The 22056-nt window shown below is 33.6% G+C and overlaps 2 protein-coding genes across 3 annotated transcripts; one reads left to right on the plus strand and one right to left on the minus strand.

Moving 5' to 3' along the window:
• The first annotated feature begins 7374 nt into the window (after positions 1–7374).
• LOC145061373 (triacylglycerol lipase-like protein) lies at positions 7375–8973 on the plus strand. 2 transcript variants are annotated; one of them, XM_079008817.1, is made up of 5 exons: positions 7375–7716; positions 7838–7910; positions 8213–8277; positions 8368–8469; positions 8586–8772. In XM_079008817.1, the coding sequence occupies exons 1-5, from the start codon at positions 7603–7605 to the stop codon at positions 8628–8630; spliced, it is 399 nt and encodes a 132-aa protein (XP_078864943.1). In that variant the 5' UTR covers positions 7375–7602; the 3' UTR covers positions 8631–8772. The 2 variants fall into 2 exon arrangements, with proteins under 2 accessions (XP_078864943.1, XP_078864942.1); XM_079008816.1 differs by having other exon boundaries at positions 7377–7716; positions 8368–8477; positions 8586–8973.
• A 331-nt stretch (positions 8974–9304) lies between these two features.
• ATZW10 (centromere/kinetochore protein, putative (ZW10)) lies at positions 9305–13819 on the minus strand. The gene is made up of 13 exons (XM_079008818.1): positions 13179–13819; positions 12838–12975; positions 12447–12620; positions 12168–12329; positions 11804–12031; positions 11593–11718; positions 11372–11464; positions 11190–11285; positions 10974–11099; positions 10651–10887; positions 10249–10399; positions 9639–9721; positions 9305–9509 (listed from the first exon to the last, which is right to left on the minus strand). The coding sequence occupies exons 1-13, from the start codon at positions 13743–13745 to the stop codon at positions 9426–9428; spliced, it is 2265 nt and encodes a 754-aa protein (XP_078864944.1). The 5' UTR covers positions 13746–13819; the 3' UTR covers positions 9305–9425.
• Between the last annotated feature and the right edge of the window lie 8237 nt (positions 13820–22056).

Raw genomic sequence — 22056 nt, forward strand, 5'->3', positions numbered from 1 at the left:
CATTCGATCCCGCCACAACTACCCAGGGGAGTCTGTTCCTTTTTCTCATTTTTTATGTTCTTAATTTGTTTTAGCATACAATGAGGGCATTGTATGAAATAAGTGTGGGGTAGGGGGTCGGTAAAAGTAAATTAAAATTAAGAGAAAAATGAAATTGCTAGATTTTAGAAAATTTAAAAATTTGAAATAATAGTTTAATTTAGAAAAATCTAGTGATAATTTAAAATTTGCTAATATTGTATGGAATGATTCGATGAGAACTCAAATGTTTAGTTGAGCCAATATACGTTATAATGCATTTGTGGCCTCCCTTATTTTAGTGAAATCATGGAACAAAAACACAACCCCGCTTAGTTTGAGGGATGCAATATGTTTAGCAGCCTAAACCTGAAATTTATCCAGGAAAATTATTATCATTAACCAATAAAGGTTGAGGTTGAGCGCCTCTGCTTAAGCATGTAGGGATTTGAGTGAAAAAAAAAGATGAGTTACATGTTAAAAAAAAAGAAGAAAAAAGAGAGAGAATTACGAAAAAAGTTTGATGAATTTTGGAGCAAATAAAGTGAAGATCAAAAGATCAAAATTCTGAAGAAATTCAAAAGTTAAAGATACCATAAATCAATTCAAATAAGGTGTTGAATTCAAAGAAATCAAAGATCAAAATGTCAGAGAAATGAAGAATTCAAAGAAAGCTCCATAGTGGTATCGGAAAATTGTAATTCTAGATTATGTATGCTTAGGTTGCTCAACTAAATATACCTTGAGGTTAGGCGGTTTTCTGCAGATGGATTCGAAGGGTTGCATAAAATGAGCATTGTTCGGAAAAAGTGGGCGAGTGTTTATGAAGATTGTGAGTATTTAAAATATGGGGGGTACTTTAGGAAAATATTAGACACAAATGTACGCGTTGAGGTCTTGGCATAATGGCTGAGTTTTAAATGGATTGTTTAGTGCGATATTGGTAAAATAAAAGTAAATTTGCTTGGGGGCAAGCAAAGGCTAAGTGTTGGGTATTTTGATATGTGTATTTTTATATATATTTTTATGCACTTTATCTTAATATTTTGGCCTTATTTATTCTATTTTAGAACTAAAGAGTACTCATAATACTTTGAATTATGTTTTGCAGTTATTTGTTGTCGATAAAGCACAAAAGAAAAGACTGAAGCGGAAATCGGGCTTAGAAGCTAAAAGAAAGAAAAGAATGTTGAGGTAGCGAGTACGCCCCGCGTACCTTAAGGTTACGCCCCGCGTACACGCTTGCACCGGATAGACTTGATCGCGTGATTATCTTGAGTACGCGCTGCGTAATCCTAAGTACGCCCAGCGTACTTAGGTCAGCCACAAAGATTATAAATGTCGATTTTTAGCTAACCAGGAGGGGGGATTCGACTTCTAACCTAATTTAGTCGACAATTAACTTCTGTTAAGCCGTTTTGAGGGTCTAGAAGGCGGACGTAAGGCCGTTAAGCTAACAGGAGCGGAGATCGGAAGGATTGGAGAGCGGATACATGTCGGTTATCATATGGTTTGCTGACGTGACCATGTTTAGCATTCCATTGTGGTACTTTTCTGTATTTAGTTCCTGATTTAGGTGTAAAAACCTTTTACTTTGTGTTTATGATTGAATGAAGCTTTGATTATTAGACTAATTGCTATAATAAATAGTTTATTTGTGTTTAATTTATCTTGTCAAGCTTGTTTAAAGATCCTCATGTGTTAATGATGATTATTTTCTGTTAATTGTTGAGTGAATTAAGTTGTATGAACATCTGCTTGATTTGCTTGTCTCTTATGATTTTTGATGACCATCGAGATTATAAGACTAGAAATAACGAATGTGAAACTAGAATTAATTTGAGAATAAGTAAGTTAATGTGTGAGCCTTGTTTGATGACCATCAACAAGAGGTTAATTAAATGTCTACATTGATTAACTATATTTACAAGTCTTGCTTGATACGAACTGAACACTAGGAAGCATGTTAGTTTAATCAACTGATCACTGTTTGAATTGACTTGTTTGCTAAAGGATTAGTTATAGTGAACGTGAATCTAATCATTTTAGGAATCGGTGAACATGAATAAATGAATTTGTGTATGCAATTGTCTATGTTTTTAAGGTGTAATTTGTCTAAACCAAAGTACCTGAAGAGATTTGCTTTCCTGTCAGTTTATTGAGATTAGTTAATTAATTGTTTGATATTTATTTCTTTATTCTTTTCGTGTGACATATAACCTATAACCAAATATATTAAATTAATCCACCGTTCCCTGTGATCGAAACCCGACTTACCTAAGCTATACTGTAATCTGACTAGGTACACTGCCTATAAGTGCATAGATAGTCTAAGTTTGTTAGGTTATAAATATTAAAATTAGTGGGTACTTTTGTGCACATTAAGTAATATGAACAATTTTAATAAGACTATCATGTAGTTGAGACACCTAACACCACCCTTAACGCTAAGGCAAAAGAATGGTTCAATCTCAAATATTTCTTTCCAACAATGTTGACGAGACAATTTAATTCTGCCGCGGAGAAAGTGTGTTGGGGAAATTCGAATTAGGTATTGAGAAATCTAGATAACAAACAGGAATCGTGTAAAACACTTTCATTGTTTGATACTTCGACCCTATATGCATTGGATATCACGAAATCCAAACTGGGATAATTCCTGATGTAGCAATTCTAATTTTAGGTACAAGATCAGAATCAATTTTTTAGAAGATGAAGAGAGAGCGTTTCTAGTTTCCTGTGGGACCCCTGACTTGACACAGTAGATTAGGGTTCAATACTAACAATGTTTAGTAAATACAAGTGTGCACTCCCGCACCTCCTAACTTGTATTATAACTAAAACATCATTCTTGAAACACTTGTTAAGTCCATTACACTAAAATATATTTGGTGATAAAATCACCATCAAAATGGACACTGGAAGTATAATTGTTTCTAACTTTTGGGTCTTAGATATGTATATTGAACAAGTCAAGAGGTGTGTCATTTCAAATATGTATATTGAACTCCATATTACTTCTGTTTCTAACTTTTGGGTCTTAGATATAGTGTGTGGTATTCTAATTGACCCTATTTTATAGGGGATTAAGAAGAACTAGGAAGTTGAAGCGTGTAGAGTTGATTTGATGTCAATTTGCCTTTGATTAGTTGAACTTCTCTATACCTAAGCTTTTTATTTTCCATTAGTATATATATCAATGCAAATGTAAGTAAGAAGTTGAAGCACGTATAGTCGATTTGATGTTAGTTTGTCTTTGATTAGGGGAACCTCTCCATTCCTAAGCTTTTTATTTTCCGTTAGTCTCTATATATCAATCCAAATGTGAGTATCACACACGTTGTTTAATGAGTCTTAAGAGTTTATAGTAGAAGCATTATGAAGTTTAAACATATATCTATTGTGAAATTTTACACTCCTTGGCTTTAGTTCATTTTTTCCAGGTATTTAGAACAACTACGTTTTCAATATCATTTTTCTACGTTGTAAAAACATATTGCCTCATTAGAATTGTTTTAAGGAAGTATCATAGAGTCATTTTTTCTCTTTCCTTTGGGATTTAGGTGAAGTTTACTCTTCTCCTTACATTTAAGATGGTTCACATAGTTTTTTCAAATTGTTTATATTATAATTTTGGATGATCTAGTTATATAAACTGGTCAATGAGTTGAGGATATTAGTTACATAAATGGTTTTTCATGGGTGTTATTAAATTATATTTTTTTCCCTTTAATTAAAATATTTTTAAACTTTTCGGATCATTTGTTAACTCTTAACAATTATTGTTTGTGTTTCAATATTTATTTTTAAGCAATCATGTAACAATTTAAGATAAACACAACACACATGTAAACAACAAGAGTAACTGGTGGTTGTCGAGGCCAATAAAAATAAATACCCTACATATTACAAACTAAAATATAATATAGTGGTAAAGGGATCGTATCCATGGAGATTAGTTCAATTAATAACTCTATGAAAATCTTTTTACACAAATACTTGTGAAACTAAAAATAATAGGGTTTTTTTTTTTTTTTTGAGATATTTAAAAGAAAACTAGAGACTGGAGTTACACTGAGATTTAAAAACACAATTCAACAAAAAGCAAGGTTTAATATAAAATTAATGAGAGAAAGATGGTTGACTTAAGGTTTCATCACTTGAATAGTTGGTAAATATATCATTAGAATTCGAAGTCTAATACTTGTCTTAAATCTCCAATTTGGTTATTGTAATCAAAGAAACTTGATATTACCTAGATTTTTCTTAGTATTAAAGTAGCTAAAGAAGCTAATAACATATTTCCTTAGCTAAAGTCACAATTTTCATTAAGCATGTAATTAGTGAAAATTAACTAGCATAATGACCAAAAAGTAACCAAATCCAAGAGGAATCAAAAGCTTCCACTACCATGTTGGAGAAAATATTTTTGTGATTGTGTGAAGTGATCCATTACTTAATCAAGAAATTAGCCAATTAATCACTACAAATACATTTAAATTCATGAATAAAAACATACAAGTAGCAAGAAGATGTTAAAATATAAAACATTTTCATAAAGACTCAAGAAGAAGTTCTTGGAGTTCATTAAAATTCAACCAAACATTCAATCAAATTCACCAAAGTCAACCAACATTTGTTTTGCATAACATGGCTAAACTCAAGAAACTAAAATAAATGTTAGGAGTACCAAACATTTAGCAAGATTCAAGAGTAAAAATGAAGATGTTCTTCAAGTCCTTCAAGTTTTTCAAGGCCTTTAAAGTACAGAGAAAATGCTCCTAAACTCAAATCCAAAAGTTGTCCCAAAAGTATCCCACAAACCATCCCAAAATAACAGTCAAAAGTAAAATCTCGAAAATGCCTCTGCAGGTCACACAAGCTACATGACTTTTAGCCTATTTATTGAACGGGACATGTAAGCTGGTTAGAAATGGGACTTTTTTGTTTCTTGGCTTTGAATTGCATTAGTCCACCAACCCAAGTTTCTCCAATAGATGATAGGTCCAAGAGTCTTCAAATCTTCATAATTTAACAAGTCCAAACATTCTCTTTTTTTCTTCCAATCTTCATTTGAGACCGAACCCAATTGGTTGTCAACAAAACACTTTCGTAGTATCCCACATCATCACATCTCTCCTTAAATCAATAGTCCAATTGTGTCCATCAAGTGATCCGGAAATGCACTACAAGCTTCATGTTTTAAGATCCCATACTCCCAAAACTACTCCACTTTGAATAGTCTTTAATAAATCTCAAATAAGCTGAAAAGACTAAAAAGTACCCGATAAAGATATAAAATAACAAAAATAGAAAAAATGCATGAAGATTAACTAAAATGAGATGAAATGTGCTAAAATAAACTATAAAAAAAAAAGTAAACAAAATGAAACTATCAGTAGCATTTTCTTTAACCCTATGCGTTTTTCATGTTAGTTTATTATTGTGTTCTCCTCTTTCATATTTGGAACTCACTTCCCGAGTATTAATTTGCTCAAACCTCTACATTCGGTCATACTCTTGGAAGTAAGTGGTGATTTAAGACTGTCATTGAGTATTAGTAGATTGTTCATGCTGATTGGACATAACATAGAGACTACAACTAACACTCATGAATACTTAATAGATATTTAAGTATAGAACAAACCACACTTAGATATTACTTCATGGATAAAGTCATAAGTGATTCTAAGATGATAATGTCTCTTATTCTTCAAACAGAGATACATGAGATTTTTACTTTCCAACACTATCTGTAACTTGTAGTAATAAAGGTATGTCGATGTATGGCATGATGAGTAGACGAAAGTTATGTAGTTAAAGGTTATTTGTTCTTTTTTCCTTAACTGGAGAAGCGATATTTATGGTCCCCTCGATGATTTGTTGCTGACATCTAAAGTGTGACGAGCCTTGACTGAAATTGTTGTGTTCAATTTAGTAGTATAATGTGGTCGTTACAAATCTTTATTGGGAAACATAATCATGAACATTCAGATTGACCCTTATCCATGTCTAAGGTTTAGACAATATCTCGTGAACAAATGAATATATGATCACTTATTTAAGGGCTGAATCTTAGTTTGATCAAAGTTTTATAGTTTCATTGGATGACATAGTCTATGTTGATTATTTCAGAAGTATTAGACCTCGTATAGTTGATGACTTGTCTAAGTGGGAGACTATTGGAAATAGTGTCCAATATGATAATTATTAATGATATTTCTAATAATAACAGAGTCCTTTTGGGTTGCTCTTAAGACCCATTTAAGTAATTAAAAGACAAAGTTTTGGGAGAAATTAGTTTATTAATTTGTTATGTTATGATAAATTAACTAGAAACTATTTTGGAACATTCCAGAAAGATAGGGATAAGGGACAAAATTTGATAAGCTCTATCAAGGTTTTGGAGTTGCTTTGGCAGTAAGCAAATGAGAGCCTATAAATAAGGAGCTAGAGATCAAACCCTAGTTACCCATTCTTACTCCTAGATTTCGTCCTCCTTTTCCTCCCTCCCAGGTAACGCAATATAACCCTTCTAAGGTTTTGTTTTGGCGATTTTACCTCCCATCTCCTAGGATTTGTTGTTTTGCTCTCATAGTGTTCTTGGGTGTGATGTCGTTAGAATGATTCTATTATGGGTCCTCTCATCCAAGAAAATGTGGTAAAAACTCGATCTCAAGCAAGGAGATCTCTAGCTTCAAAAGAGGTATGTAATTTTTATTACTTTAGTAGTTGCAATAATAGAATGAACTTAGATCCTTATATATTGCATGAAAACATAAAAATTGTTATAATATTCTCATGCTTATAAACTTGTGTTAGTATGCCTAAACTTATCACAATTTCAGAATGGGCCATCCAAACCAAATAAAAACAATTTTTTCTGACAAAAAAATAAACTTCAAACACATTCAGGTTTCAAATTAAAATTCCGAAGTTCAGAAAAAATAAAAAAAAAACTTCAGAATTTCGAAAACAAGTCCGAAATCTGATGAATAATTCCGGAATGATAAGAAAAAAATTCCGTTTTTTATTAAATCTAATAAAAAATTAAACAAACACAATAAATGAGAACCATATACAATATTATGAATCAAACATTGATTGAAAAAAAATACTAATATTATTTTCGAAATGAATATTTTGGACATAAGTAGATAGATTTCTTTGATTTTTTTTCTTAAGACAAAAAGAATTTCAGAATTTGAAAAACAGTCCAAATGAGATATTAAAAAAAATAAAAAAAAAAAAAATTATTTTATTTAAATAGGGCTATTTAAAATGGTTAATGTAATGAATTTGCTATTATTAAGGGAAAAAAAAAAACGCTGCTAGATACAGTCCCAACGTTGACACAGGCTCACTTTAAACACTACAATTTCTCGGGTTATATTTACTTGTCCGAGGTTCTTGATTTTTCCATCAAGGACCATTTTAGAAACGCAATTTCAGAAAGGAAAAAAGATCAAAAAACTAAACGCAACCCGTTTTCTGGAATCAAACGCCATCACCTAAAATCTCACACTTTCATCTTGAAACCCACTAATAAGCTTCGATTCTTTGCAGAGGGTAACGTAAATCACTATGCAGGGTTTAAAGAAGGGTTCCTCTCTTACAAGGCCTTTCTCAATTCATCATATCAAACGAATGTTTTCGAATTCATTGTCCGCTCTTGAAGATACTTTCTTATCAACCAAGGTATTTTAAATGATTCTGGTTTTCATCCAATTTCGTCGTTTGTGATTACGCAGCAATTAGGGCTTCTTACCTATATCTCCCCTCTTTTTTCCCCTTTCATTGATGATCTTCATTTTGATAGGATACATATGAGAGGCATAAAGTTGTGTTTACATTACTAACTTCCATAGCATCTATTGGCACTGCTTGGACTGGTATGTTTAGCTTACTTTACTTCAATGTCGAATTGATCGACCTATATTCATAACTTTTTCTGGAAGAAATCTCCTGACTACATCTGTGTCATACTAAATGTTATAAATAGCATACTTTTGTTCCTGAAATTGAAGAAGAATCCATAAGGATACGAGAATTAGGTTTAAGTATATAGATTTGTGTAAGTTTTGCGACATCAAACACCATAAAATTAACTCGAATTACAGAATAAGATGCTTCTATAATCACTAGATTATGTTTGTATCAAATTTAACTTAAAAATGTGAATTTTTTTTTTCAGGCTATACGCTACGCCACCTTCATGAAACAAAAGTTGAACAAAGGCTTGACTCAATCGAAAATGCTGTTAGTATTAACAATAAAATTGAAACAATGTATAAAATATATAAAATATAATAATAAGATAGTGTTTATACTTTATACGTTTTTTTGTAGATGAAAAGAAATTATGACCTTGATGGAAAGGAATTCAAAAAGATGGTTGGAAACGGTAATTCCAATGCTGCAGCTTGTGTGGCCACATCAGGTGTCACTTTGGTAATCGGGTTTGTAAAATAGTCTTTCTTCAAAACTTTTGTTGTTTTTATAAAATTTACCACATCACACCTTGTAATTGAATGAAATTACGAAAATAGTCCCTGTGGTTTTTTCAGGTATGGGTTGGGTTGGAGAGGTGGGAGGTGGTATGCAAACCGTAAATTCAAAAGGGAACAGATGAAGCTTTTGGGTCTAGTTAAACCAAAGAAATGGCAATTGAAGAAAATTTTGGGTCGATTGAGGAAGTCAAATACTGCGGTCAAAGCATCGGAATCGGAAAGCGCGATTCCAGTTGCACATAATGCTGCTTGAAAAGGGAATGATCAATGATGTAGATTCAAGTGGAATGGAATCAGTTTTGAGATAGATATACATTTTTGGAGAGAGGTGATATAGTGTGGAGTTTTATTACTACTATTAACCTTGAAATAAAGGTTTTAATTTGTTTACACAATTTCTTTATGAAATTAATTGATATAGAAAAAAAAATCCTAAATTTATCAACTTCGGGTTTCCTTCTCTTTAATGTTTGTTTTTTTGTCAGTTTTTATTACATATATAAAGAAGGATAAACGATAATAATATACACAAAATACAAGATGGTAGATGACTTTTTTTTTTTTTTTTTTTTTTTTTTTTTTTTTTTTTTTTTTAAATTTGTGGGCCTTAACAAATTGCAATTGAAGGTTTTAGTAGAATTAAAATGCTAGCTTTTGTTGTTTAGTGAACATTTGAAAATTGAAAACAAATAAATAAATAAATAAAAAGTGTTATCAGAGTTGAAAAAAGAGCAAGAGAAAATCATGGTAATATTTATAGAATGCTAATTTCTCACTGGTAAAAATAAAAATTCCGACTATAAAAAAACACAGATGACAGATGACATAATCAGAGAAATTTTCCTTTGATTATAGTACAACATGAGGGGTATATACAATGGAGCAAAAAAAAACAAACTAAAATGTGATATTTTCAATTCTCCACAAGCATTCTTTCCGTAGGGGCGAATCCGTAAATATGGCTCTGATAAAATCCCTCATCTGCAACATATATACAAATAATAATAACTAAATAAAAATTGAAAGGTTTAGTTTATAAGTGTTATTAAGTAAAAGATTTAATAATAATAATAATAATAATAATAATAATAATAGTAATAATAATAATACCTCAGATGAAGTATAACCACACTTTGCCAGCTCACCACTTTCCCATGATGCAGTAATGGACTTCAAAGGCATGTCCAACATATCTGTTCATATTTTTTAAAATGATAATATAAAATCATTAACTCCAATTTGGTTGGAATTGGATGGAATGGAATGGAATAAGTAGTTACATTCCATGATCATGTTATTGGAATGGATTTTTTTATTGTTATATTGATTTCCAATATATATAAGTTTTAACTCTGCTTTTTAAGGATATTAGTTATAATTAATAAATTTTTATTCCTTGCTAAAACCCAAATAAGATTTATAACAAAAAAGTATATTATATTTTCTAGTTTTTTTTTTAGAGAATAAAATTGCTATTTGATTAAAACCATGATTTTTTTTTTCAGACATTACAAATTAAATAAATACAAAGTTGGGTTATATTGTGAAATTTCATTCCGTTCCACTTAATTCCATGATGGGAATGAAAAACAAAAGCGGATTGACTCCATTGGAATGAACCATTCCATTCCGTCTCAGATTTCATCACAAACACTAGCTAAAGTAAAAGATGCCTAGTGACACCAATTTAAATAATTAAAAAAAAAAAAAAAAAACATACCTGCTAATATCCGTAGTCTAGGGAGTGATGGAATTAGATCATTAATAGAGCCTGATGACTTCTCTTGTGGCTTTGTTGTTTGATTGATGGCAATCAAAGATTCCATTAAAGAAGAAAGGTTTTCCAGCAGCATATGAATCAACCTTTGAAGCTGAAAAAAACAATAACGTATTTATGTGGAAGGAATGGAATCTGTGAATGGAGTTGAACTCCAGGGGAATCGGAATCGGAAGAAATTGTAATCAAAAATCAACTCCAAACAAATCTAACAAGAACCAAAACTCCGTCCATTTGGCATACAAACACGACACAGAATGGAATCACTGATTCCGATTCCGTCGGAATCACGGATTCTGATCACACTCTAATAGATATTACAAAGAAAGGTTTTACAAAATGAACCTGTAATGTTTCTTCAGCTGCAATGTCATCTAACATGAGTATATCTTTTGTCATTCTAGAACAAACAGCCTCCACAACACTACACATACTTCCTTTGTATGTCAAAGGAAGCAAAAGTGGCTCCCATATTATGTGAACTTTCTCCAGTATAAAAGCCACCTGATCAATACTAAATTTTGCAGATTCACATCTTTTTGGTTGATGCGTATTTTGAAATCCATCAGCCCCATCTATCGCCTAAAAAATTCAAATTTTATTATTTAAGAGCAAAAAAAAAAAAACAAGATTTGAATTTGAATTTTGAAAGATAAAAATAAATTTACCTCCATTAAATTATGTTTAACAAGCTGTATCTGTCTTTGTAATATCTCTTCTGCCATAATCTTGTATCTTACACCCAAATCAATAAACACAGCTCCCTTCATGGAAATTGGGAAATCCGACTTGTACTGAAATAATAAAATGGAAATATATTTATTTATCACTTCAAAAAATAATAAGTTAAACAAAATTAAGTTATCTTTATTTAATAATCATACCTCAAAAGCAAGGCCAAGAATCTCTTGTGAAAGATAAAGACAATCATTATGAATAAGAACAGCAACCTGGTTGATTCCATCCAGCTGTCTTTCTAACTTCATAACACAAAATGAAATATTATAAGCCCACAATAATATTTCCATAAATACACATTTTCATTTTCTTCAAAATAATTACAAACCTTGACTGGAATAACAGCTTCATAAAGAAGTAGAGCATCCCTAGCAGCATGGTAGAATTCTAAAGCCACTGTTGTAGATGATAAACAAACATCCTGCACATAATACAACAATGTACTTTTGAGAGAAAACTGAAAAGTAACTTTTATATATATATATATATATATATATATATATATATATATATATATATGTTATTCAACTAAGTAATATTTTATTTAACCTTTAGTGTTTCATGGACAACTTCCATTAAACGAGAAGCTGCTTCAGAAATGACACATTTTTCAGAGGAAAAAAGTAAGTCTGTGTTTCCACCATTTTTAAGCTCTGTATTTTTCCTTGAATAGTCCTGTGAAAGAACTGTCATTCAATCAATGTTTATACAGTTGATGAAGAACAGAAAAGGGTGTAGGGAAAAAGTTTAGGGAACTTACTTTAGGAAGATTAAAATCTGAATGTAGAAGAAGGTCTCTTGCTGATGCTAAAATCTCAATCTTTTTCCTCATTGCAAAGTGAACTTCAACATTGTCAGCAAAACTAGTCAGCCTTTCATCTTTCCCAGGGGTGATGAACATAACTTGTTTAAGAGATGCCTCAAAGTCAGATGTGAGTTGTCTTGTTGTTTGAAAGTCAGCAAGTTTGGAAGCATCAGTGGGAACAATCTAGCATCACATAATGCAAATCAACTTAGCTAACATATGATGGTTTTGTTGTTTAAGAAGAAATATAAAAAGTAGTCAATTAGATAATTCTTATGAGGCGTGAAAAGTCATAACATTAATGTAAAAGGGAACAAACCTTGGAAAGGAAATTAGAGATAATCAATTCTGACATTCGGGGCCATGTTAATCTTCCAAAGTATCGCATCCAGGAAGAATCTTGAAAGCAGATAAAGTTGAAAATGAATTGAATCACAACATTAATTCCAGAATAGATTGTTTCAGCATCCATGTTCTCAATCTGCATGCATAAAGGATTAAGACACTATAAGAAGTTAATCTAATAATACTTTTTGTTATTAGTGTTATACATAAGATAAATAAAGAAATGAAATATCCAATGCCACTTTATAAATACCTGAGAATCAGAAGGTGGGGTTATTCTCAAAACTACCTCAGCTATATATCCTGAATCTAGTCTTTTTTCTTCTACAGAAAAACTATGAGAACCAGAGCGCACTGCAGGTGCTATCACATGTCTGGTCATCATGTCTGCTACTTTGGCAAGCCCATAATCTAGAATACCAACTACCTGCACAAGAAAAGAGAAGAAGAAAGCCTTTCAATTTCAACTTGATCTGCATATGATGATTAGAAAGAGAGGAACTCAAAAATTTCTTTCTCTGTTGTTATCAGAGGTTAATTAACCCAGAGATTTAGTAGAATCAATATGCTTATAAGAACTTATCTTATGATTGTTCACCAACAAAATCAAATAAAGAGGAGAAGCTGAAAGGATTTAAACTTACATGCATTGCTTTCACAACAGTACAAAGCTCAACCCCTTGATTGTCATTCATAGCCATTCTATTTTTGACATAGACTGCATTGGACTGCTGATCGAATCTCACTGCATTCTCCATGAACTTCACTAGCACATTTTGTATCTACAAACGCAAATTCAGTTCCAGTTAACACACCACGAACTCAAGAAAGGCAAATAATCAATTATGTCATAATTCTTAAAGATAATCATCATCTAACATCATATGTTGCGAAATAAGCAAACGTATTGTACCAAATAAACTTCAGGATTTATCAATTCAGTTTTCTTTCTAGCTCTACACATGAAAAATAATACAATTTCTACCTCTTCGAAGCAATCTGTCCATTTCTTCCTTAACAAACCAAATACCAATGGCTCTCTTTCTTCCCTGAGATCCTCCGCATTATCTCTAACTCGTAAAGCCACTTTCAAGTCTGTAAGAGCCTCTGCAGCCTCAACGACCTTTCCCGCCATCAAATCACTCTCCACAACACTCAACTCCTGGCTCAATTTCAACACTACCTTAACTAAATCTAGCGCTTCCTTCTTCTCTTTCGATTCAACACGTTTCCTCCTAATCTCATCGACTGTTTCTTTGATTTTTAGATCGATCGGCTGAAGATTCGATGATAACAGACCAACAAGGTTAGATACTTGATCGGATAGTTGCTCGGAATTAATGACAGCGTCGGAGCAGCGAGAGAATAGGGCAGAGAAGTCATCATTGTTAGCGAGTATGTAATTGTGGACTTTGGACTTAATGTCGAGTGAACGGACTTGGAGACGGTCGATGAGGAGGCGGAGATCGGGGGCGGAGAGCGGTGAAGAGTCGTCTAGATCATGTGACGATAACAAATCCCGGACGTCGATTGAATTGAAGAGTACATCCATCTGGAGGAGCACAGTGGTTCCCCGACGGGCGCCGGTGGTGTTGGTAGAAGGTTGTCTTTGCGTGGAGATCAGGAAAGCATACAAGTGTAGAATTAGAGCCCAACCAATTGGGCTTTTGTTAGTGGTAATGGGCCGTAAGTATTTATATTTGTTGATTTAAAACTTAAATTAGTGTAATTTTATATATCTTATCTTATATTATATTATTATATTATATTATAGGAAATTGCGTAAGATGGTTAACTATCGGATAGCAACACTCGCTCCAACACACAACTTTTTCTCCATCATCACTACTACATGTAATACGTTGCGGGGAAAATATATCCAACAAACATTAAATGGCCGTTTTAACATACATATTTCATACGAGCAAACATGAAGTGCACAAATGTACGCTTTGAATTTGTTGAGAATATCCTTAAAGAAAGCTTTCAAAGACTTTTTTTGTATTATTACAAGTTGGAGAGGAAGAATCCAGGGACCGTTACACATATAAAGATATGACATGACAACAAATTTTAATATTTTTTTCGTCGCTATCGGTTGCGTGATAATAATTCTTATATAATCTATTAAATATACGTGTATTGGATTGTATGACTAATCTATTGAATTATTGCGTAGGTTTGAGCATTTCAAATATGTTTATGTCCTATTATTATCATTAACAGAACATATCTTAAAGGAAAATACTTGGACAATGTTCCTAGCAGTAGTCATGGACAGTAATAACTAAATCCTTCCAATAGCATTTGGTGTTGGAAAAACTGAAAGTGGGGATTCATGGATATGATTTATATCAAGACTCAAAGAATGTATTTAGGACATGGAGCCTTTAGTTATCATATCTGATAGAGCCAATTCCATTGAAATGATAAATCGTGTTTCCGAACACAAATAACAGACTATACTGTTGCCATTTATTGATGAATATGAGAACAAAGATCGGTATAGTCATCTTGGAATCTCATTCTTGTACATGTGGGAAATGGAAATTGTCTGGTATACCTTGTTCTTATGCTATGGCAATATTTAGGTAGTATTTGGTACGCAGAACAAAATTGGACTGAACTAAACAACACCTGTTCAAATGATGTTTGGCATGGATTGAACAAAAAGTCAATGGGACAAAAACTTTGGTCAATGAGACTAAAATTGGTAAATTTAGTCCCACCCAAAAAGTGGAACTGAGTGGGACAAAACAAAATATCCTTACTAAAACTAAAATGCACTCTTCTTCTGTTCTCTTCTACCGTTCTTGTGCAAATCCTTAAGATCGATAATTTCACCCATTGCCTCTTTCAATCAATCCTTGTTGGGTGTACATATAAATTTTCTTTCAACTCACCCTGTATAATTTAGACTTCTTCTTGGTCGTGATTTACATGATTTTGGATCCTTCATTCTCTCTTCAAAATCCAACATCTTCTCGGCACATGCTCTATCCACAAGTTCACCTGGTACATAAGAGAGCTGTTAATCCATCAATTTCTTTCTAGGAAATCTCGAAGCATTTCTTTTCCCTCGAATTTTCGTGCTTAATTGTTCTAGAAAGTGGATACTTGATTGGAATCTATTCCAAAGGGAGATGATGTCCTAAATTTAGATTTAAGTTTTAAAAAGGGAAAGTAAGTTTTTAGAAGTAAATATGTTAAGATGAAAAAGAAAGACGATTTGTTTTTTTTTTTTTTTTTTTTTTAAATTTTCCAGTCACCTACTTAATTCACACATTGTTTTGTGATTTATGAAATAAAATCACAGTAGCTTCTGCAATTTGTTGTTAAATCATTCACACGTGTTGCAATTGTATGGTATTTTTTTTCTTTCAATTTGGGATGTGGTGTTTTATTGACAACTCACTCTTGTTTAATATAAACATTTTATATATTATAGTTCACAGTTTGATATATATTTTTCTTTGAATAAAGGTTTTATTGGATTTATTTTATCTTTGATTGAAACAATTCAATGAAACATTCATGTTGAATTAGCAAAGGAACAAACCCCACATAAAAGTCACGATTGAAACTTTTATCAGCTTAAATTTGGTTTTATTTAAATCAAGGGCAATATGATAATTTTAATATCTTTGTTCTGTTCTGTTATAGTTTTACCAAATGTTATGTGGACTATTTATTATGTTCGGTTCCAGTTCTCTCCCGTCCAGTCTACTTTTGTCCCACTACCAAACACTGCCTTAAGGAACTGAGATATAAACACTGGTGTTTAATTATTATACTAGTTTTTTTAGAGTAAATTACACGAATGGTCCCTATGGTTTGGGGTAATTTGCATGTTTGGTCCCTAACTTATTTTTTTAACTCGGAAGGTCCCTATGGTTTGTTTTTGTTACGCGTTTGGTCCCTACTGTTTATTTTTGTTACGCGTTTAGTCCCTGTATTATCTAAAAAGACTATTATTTAAAGAGAAAAAAAATGATGGGGTAGGTGAGGTAATGTGAGGGGGTGGGATTAGGGGTGTGTTTATTTAAATAAATTAAAAAAATCAAGGGCATAATAGTCTTTTTAGGTAAGATAGGGGCCAACCGCGTAATAAAAACAAACAGTAGGGACCTTCCGAGTTAAAAAAATAAGTTAGGGACCAAACATGCAAATTACCCTAAACCATAGGGACCATTCGTGTAATTTACTCTTTTTTTTAATTATAATGTAAAGACCCAAATTTTTTAAAAGAAAATTTTCATTTTTAATTAGTCAAACACATTTGCATAAACCATGAAACCCCAAACATTGTTTTCAAATCCACATTCATTACAACTTTATTTAAAAACATTAGTGTCCCGTAACGTATCAATGAGAGAGAGAGAGTGTGCACGTCGTGCCATCACGCGTTGCCTTTGCTCTTGGGATCTGAAGTACCTGAAACAAATCCACAACCTGTAAGCTAAATGCTTAATGAGTCCCCAGAGCATACCCACACATAAACCACATACAAGATAGCATACTAGCTATCACATAAATCATGCATACAACATATAAAGAAGCCCTGGAAACCCTCTCGGGTCTTACAACTAGTGTCATGGGAACCCTCACGTGGTCTTAGTCTACTGCTACGGGAACCCCCGGGGTCTTCCATACAAATTTCATACTAACATAACACATCATCAATCGACAATCCACATATCATAGAATGGGTCGGCCTTGGTGCCTTAGACCCATTGGTATGGTGAGGAGACTCACCTCTCGAAAGTTGAACTAGTAAGATGAAGTCAAATATATACCACACACTGCTCCTTCTCAATTACCTATAATCATCAAGTGATTAACTTAACACCATCCCATAAATATTCTCAGATCAACCCTGGTCAAAGTCAAGGTCAAGGTCAAAGTACACAGTCTAGGTCAACAGTCCATGTTGACCTCGACTCGTCGAGTATAACCAACCACTCATTGAGTTCCTTGCTTGACTCGTCAATCGAGTTCCTTAATGTCCGCGACTTCAAACTCTTAACCACAAACCCCTGGCCGTAAACTCTTTGGCCATAAACTCCTTGGCCGCAAACTCATTGGCCGTAAACTCCTTGGCCAACTCGTCGAGTCGATTAAAGGACTCAACGAGTTCCTTTAGTGCTTCTCGTTTTCGACATTTTCTAGTGGAACCTAGAGTCCCAAACTTCAAATCTAGCCTTCCCTAGTGTAGATGTCACGTAAAGTTGTAAAATTTATGTGCATGCAAGGCCTCACATGGACATGACACCAAAACTAGTCTTCATATAAGGTTTTAATGCACGGAAAGGGATTGAATTACCTAAAGGAAACAACTTTATGTCATTGGGACCTAAAGAGGTCTAGATCTGTAACCATGTCCTTGTGAAAGGTTGAGATATGAGTTTTGACCCCATTTTGCACCAAAAATGGTCATTTATTACAAAAAGAAGAGAACCAAGCAACTAGATATCAAGATGGCGACTTTTTACCTTAGGATGATGGCCAATACAGAGTAACTTCCAAATCTACTGCTCCTCACGTTGTTCCTTCCTCTTCCAACTCTAGGATCCTTCAAAAATGCCCTAAAATCACTCACAAACGCTCTTACTCTCACTCAAGGGTGTTTACAGTCGAAAACTACTTTCTGTAGGGAGATAAGGTGCTAGAGGAGGCCACAAGGGTAGTTAATGATCCTTGTATAGGGGGAAAACCCCGAAATTAGGGTTTTCCCTTTACATCCAACTCGCCGAGTCGGGCCTTCCGACTCGTCGAGTTTAAATGCCCCTACTCGATGAGTTGGACTCCCAACTCACCGAGTCTATGCACCAAAAACCCTAAATTTAACTAAAACAAATAATACCTGGAACATGTGTTCAAAGTCGCCCCCACTTAAACTAGACTTCGTCCTCGAAGTCTGCTGACCTAAACAAATCTAGGTAGTGCTCTCGCATTTCCTCTTCCAGCTCCGAAGTCCATTCGGAGCCCCTTCAATGATGCCATTGCACCTTTATCAGTCTTACTTCCTTATTCCGAAGAACCTTGGTCTTCATATCAAGGATCGCAATGGGCTTCTCGATATAGTTCAGGCTCTCATCCACTTGAATATCGCCCAATGAAATAACTACGGACTCGCCAATGACACACTTCTGAAGATGTGACACGTGGAAGGTGTTGTGAATCTGACTAAGCTCCTCTGACAGATCCAAGCGATATGCCACCTTGCCCACCCGGGCCGTGATCCTGAACAGGCCTATGAACCGAGGCCCCAGCTTGCCCCTCTTGTACCACCCATAAAATTAGTGCTAATCTAAAAATTTTAAATCATTTAAAATCATTCAATTATTACTATTAGTTTTCAAAATAGTTTAAACATCAGAGTTCCCAGAAATCATAATCATCGATAGAGGAAGTGTACGGTCACACCTTCGCCTCCCTGCGGTCATCCGCTGAACTTGAAACAATAAACTAAAACTGTAAGACCGAAAACTTAGTGAGTTACTGTCACAACTGGCATTTTGCTAGGAAATTCTATTCCCATATAAACATCATCCATTGTAAAAGGCTATACTTACTAAACTCTATTCTCATTCAAATACATCTCATATGTTCAACTAAGGGATGGAAACCCTAGAAATCCCGACTCAAATTCATTATGGACTAGGATTCTTTTATTGGGCCTAAGGGACCAATAAGTCATCAACTCATCAATCTATAACATTTTGGGCCATTTGGGCCTAGAATGATTCATTCTACCTCTAAATGGGCCTTATTGGGCCATAACAACTCCAATTAACCTTAATGGACTTTAGAACCCATTCTTTTATACTATTGGGCCGTGAGATACCCTAAAGGCCCAATGGGTCGAAAGATGTTATGATTAGGCTCCAAAAATCCTAACTAAAGTTTAATGGGCTCAAGCTATTCCAATTCCTATCTTATTGGCCCAAAATTTCGGCCCAACACCATTTAACAAAAAAAAGGAAAACAAAATGAAATAGGGGTTGACTTTTGGATGTGCCACCTCAATATTGCATGGTGGTCATCCATGCCAAATACCCACCATGCAAACTTATCAAATATCTCTATTCTATTCTCTCTATTCACAGCCAAACACTCATCCCACCATCCTCATTTTTCTTTTAAACACTCTCATACACTCTCAAGAACATCCTTTCCTTCCACCCAAAATTTCGAAGATCTAGGGTGTTTTCAAGAGAATTCTTCACCAAAATCATCATCCTTGGTAAGTTTTTGCTTAGATCCATGGTCTAGTCTCTTGATTACTTCAAAAATCTCCTCTTAACTCATGAAATTTCGTGATCTTGCATATTGGAACCCATCTAAGCTCAAAAACCTCTCAAGAAGCTTGCTAGGGTCAATAATCACATCATCTTCTTCCATTTCCTCTTCAAACCAAGAACAACAAAGCAAGGTGAGTTCATACCCCCTTGTTTTTGGTTTTTACTTGTTTTTGGGGGAGAATACAAGTTTATTTGTGTAGATTCCTATCTTCTTGGCCCAAAATTTCGGCCCAACACCATTTAACAAAAAAAAGGAAAATGAAATGAAATAGGGGTTGACTTTTGGATGTGCCACCTCAATATTGCATGGTGGTCATCCATGCCAAATACCCACCATGCAAACTTATCAAATATCTCTATTCTCTTCTCTCTATTCACGGCCAAACACTCATCCCACCATCCTCATTTTTCTTTTAAACACTCTCATACACTCTCAAGAACATCCTTTCCTTCCACCCAAAATTTCGAAGATCTAGGGTGTTTTCAAGAGAATTCTTCACCAAAATCATCATCCTTGGTAAGTTTTTGCTTAGATCCATGGTCTAGTCTCTTGATTACTTCAAAAATCTCCTCTTAACTCATGAAATTTCGTGATCTTGCATCTTGGAACCCATCTAAGCTCAAAAACCTCTCAAGAAGCTTGCTAGGGCCAAGAATCACATCATCTTCTTCCATTTCTTCTTCAAACCAAGAACAACAAAGCAAGGTGAGTTCATACCCCCTTGTTTTTGGTTTTTACTTGTTTTTGGGGGAGAATACAAGTTTATTTGTGTAGATCTATGTGTATATGCATGATTATGTGTGTTTTCTTGAAACATTTGGTGATTATGTGTTGATTACTTCACTAATCTAAAAATATGTTAAGAAACTTGAAGTTTATCACTAGGATCTTCATATGAATCTTGAGAAAAGTATGTTTTATCACAAGTATTACATGTAAACATGTAGATCTGGGATTTGTATAATTGATATAGCAAAAATAAGTGTTGTGTTCAAAGATCTATAAACTAAACCCACAAAACAACCCTTGACAGAAAACTTTTGGTCCAATCTCGGACTGTTTTGACCATCCAAATGGGAGTATTTTTCAAAACTGTTTTACATGGATAAAGTTCAGATTTATACATTTAAAATTACTACTCTCATGTTTTCATACGATTTTTCTAAAATTTTTGGCGAATTTTACAAAACTGCCTATCATATTTGAAATAATTTCGGACCAACCTGTGAAGATGAGTAATTTCACACTAGTTTGAAGACATCAAAAATTATGAGAAAAATTGTGAACAAAGTAGACAAAATTTCCAAACTTCCAAAATTTACGGATCCAGATTTCGACTTACGATGAATTTTCTACAAATTTTCTAAAAACTAGTTCGGAAAAGCCAAAAACCAGAAAAATATGTATTTTCACAAAACCAAGCCAAAAATGATATTTTTGACAAAAATGGGTTTAAAATGCTATTTTTATCACAAAGTAGTCATCAACACAAGTTTTTAACAAAATTGGAGATTAAAGTGTTATTCTTACAAAAATTGGGTCTTAATTGTAAATTTTTGGCTTATTGGGCCAATAATGTCAATTTTACAAACAGTGGGCTTTAGATATCAATTATGTAAATAATCAAGCTAAAATAAACAAAACAATAACAAACGGGTTAAAAATGACATTCATATCCTTATTGGGCCTGGAAATAATATACATGTTTAGTGGGCCTTAGTGTCCTTTTACATGTATATTGGGCTCGAGATAGGTATTCATATCCTTATTGGGCCTGGAAATAATATACTTGTTTAGTGGGCCTTAGTGTCATTTTACATGTATATTGGGCTTAGGATAGACATTCACATTCCTTTTGAGCCTGGAAATAATAGACACGTATAGTGGGCCTTAGTGGTCCACTTACATGTTTATTGGGCCTAGGAATGGGTTTTATATGCGTCATTCTTTTTATGCTATTTTAGTGGATACTATTTGCATGCTATTTGGGTCTATAAATACCTTACATGTGAAATGGGCCTTAGTTGTCCTTTCACATATATTTTGGGCCCATGTTATATAATCTCATTCCCTTTAGGTCTTGAAATGATTTACATGTTTAGCGATGCCTTAGTGGTTCACTTACATGGATCATTGGACCTAGAATGAGTTTATATATTTTTCTTCGCGTAAATTCGATTAAGGATCTAGCGAGTTTTTATCGGTTGGCACCTATTAAGTGTATGATCGTAGACTGTAGTTATAACCAGAGTCTCTTGAAGGGAGAGCGGGGATTTGTGTATAGATCTATACGGGGATGACACCCCACACCTGAGCTGTTCGCTACAGTTAGACTAACTCAGTCTAGGGTGACAAAAACCTTATTCTATATTCCGTCGGCGTCCAACGATGCCAAGACAGGTGAAATTGTCATAAATTAGTATGGTTATGACGGCTCGCTTAGAGGAATTAACGTTATGAAGTTTACGGAAGACCTTTCTATATAGGCAACATCGGGTTGTCTAGGAACATTCTTGTTACATGCTCTTACATTCTCTCTCTACAATCTATTTACCTTT

This window comes from Lactuca serriola, chromosome 7 (genome assembly GCF_051521515.1).
Source record: "Lactuca serriola cultivar US96UC23 chromosome 7, Lser_US96UC23_V15, whole genome shotgun sequence".
Taxonomy (NCBI): domain Eukaryota; kingdom Viridiplantae; phylum Streptophyta; class Magnoliopsida; order Asterales; family Asteraceae; genus Lactuca; species Lactuca serriola.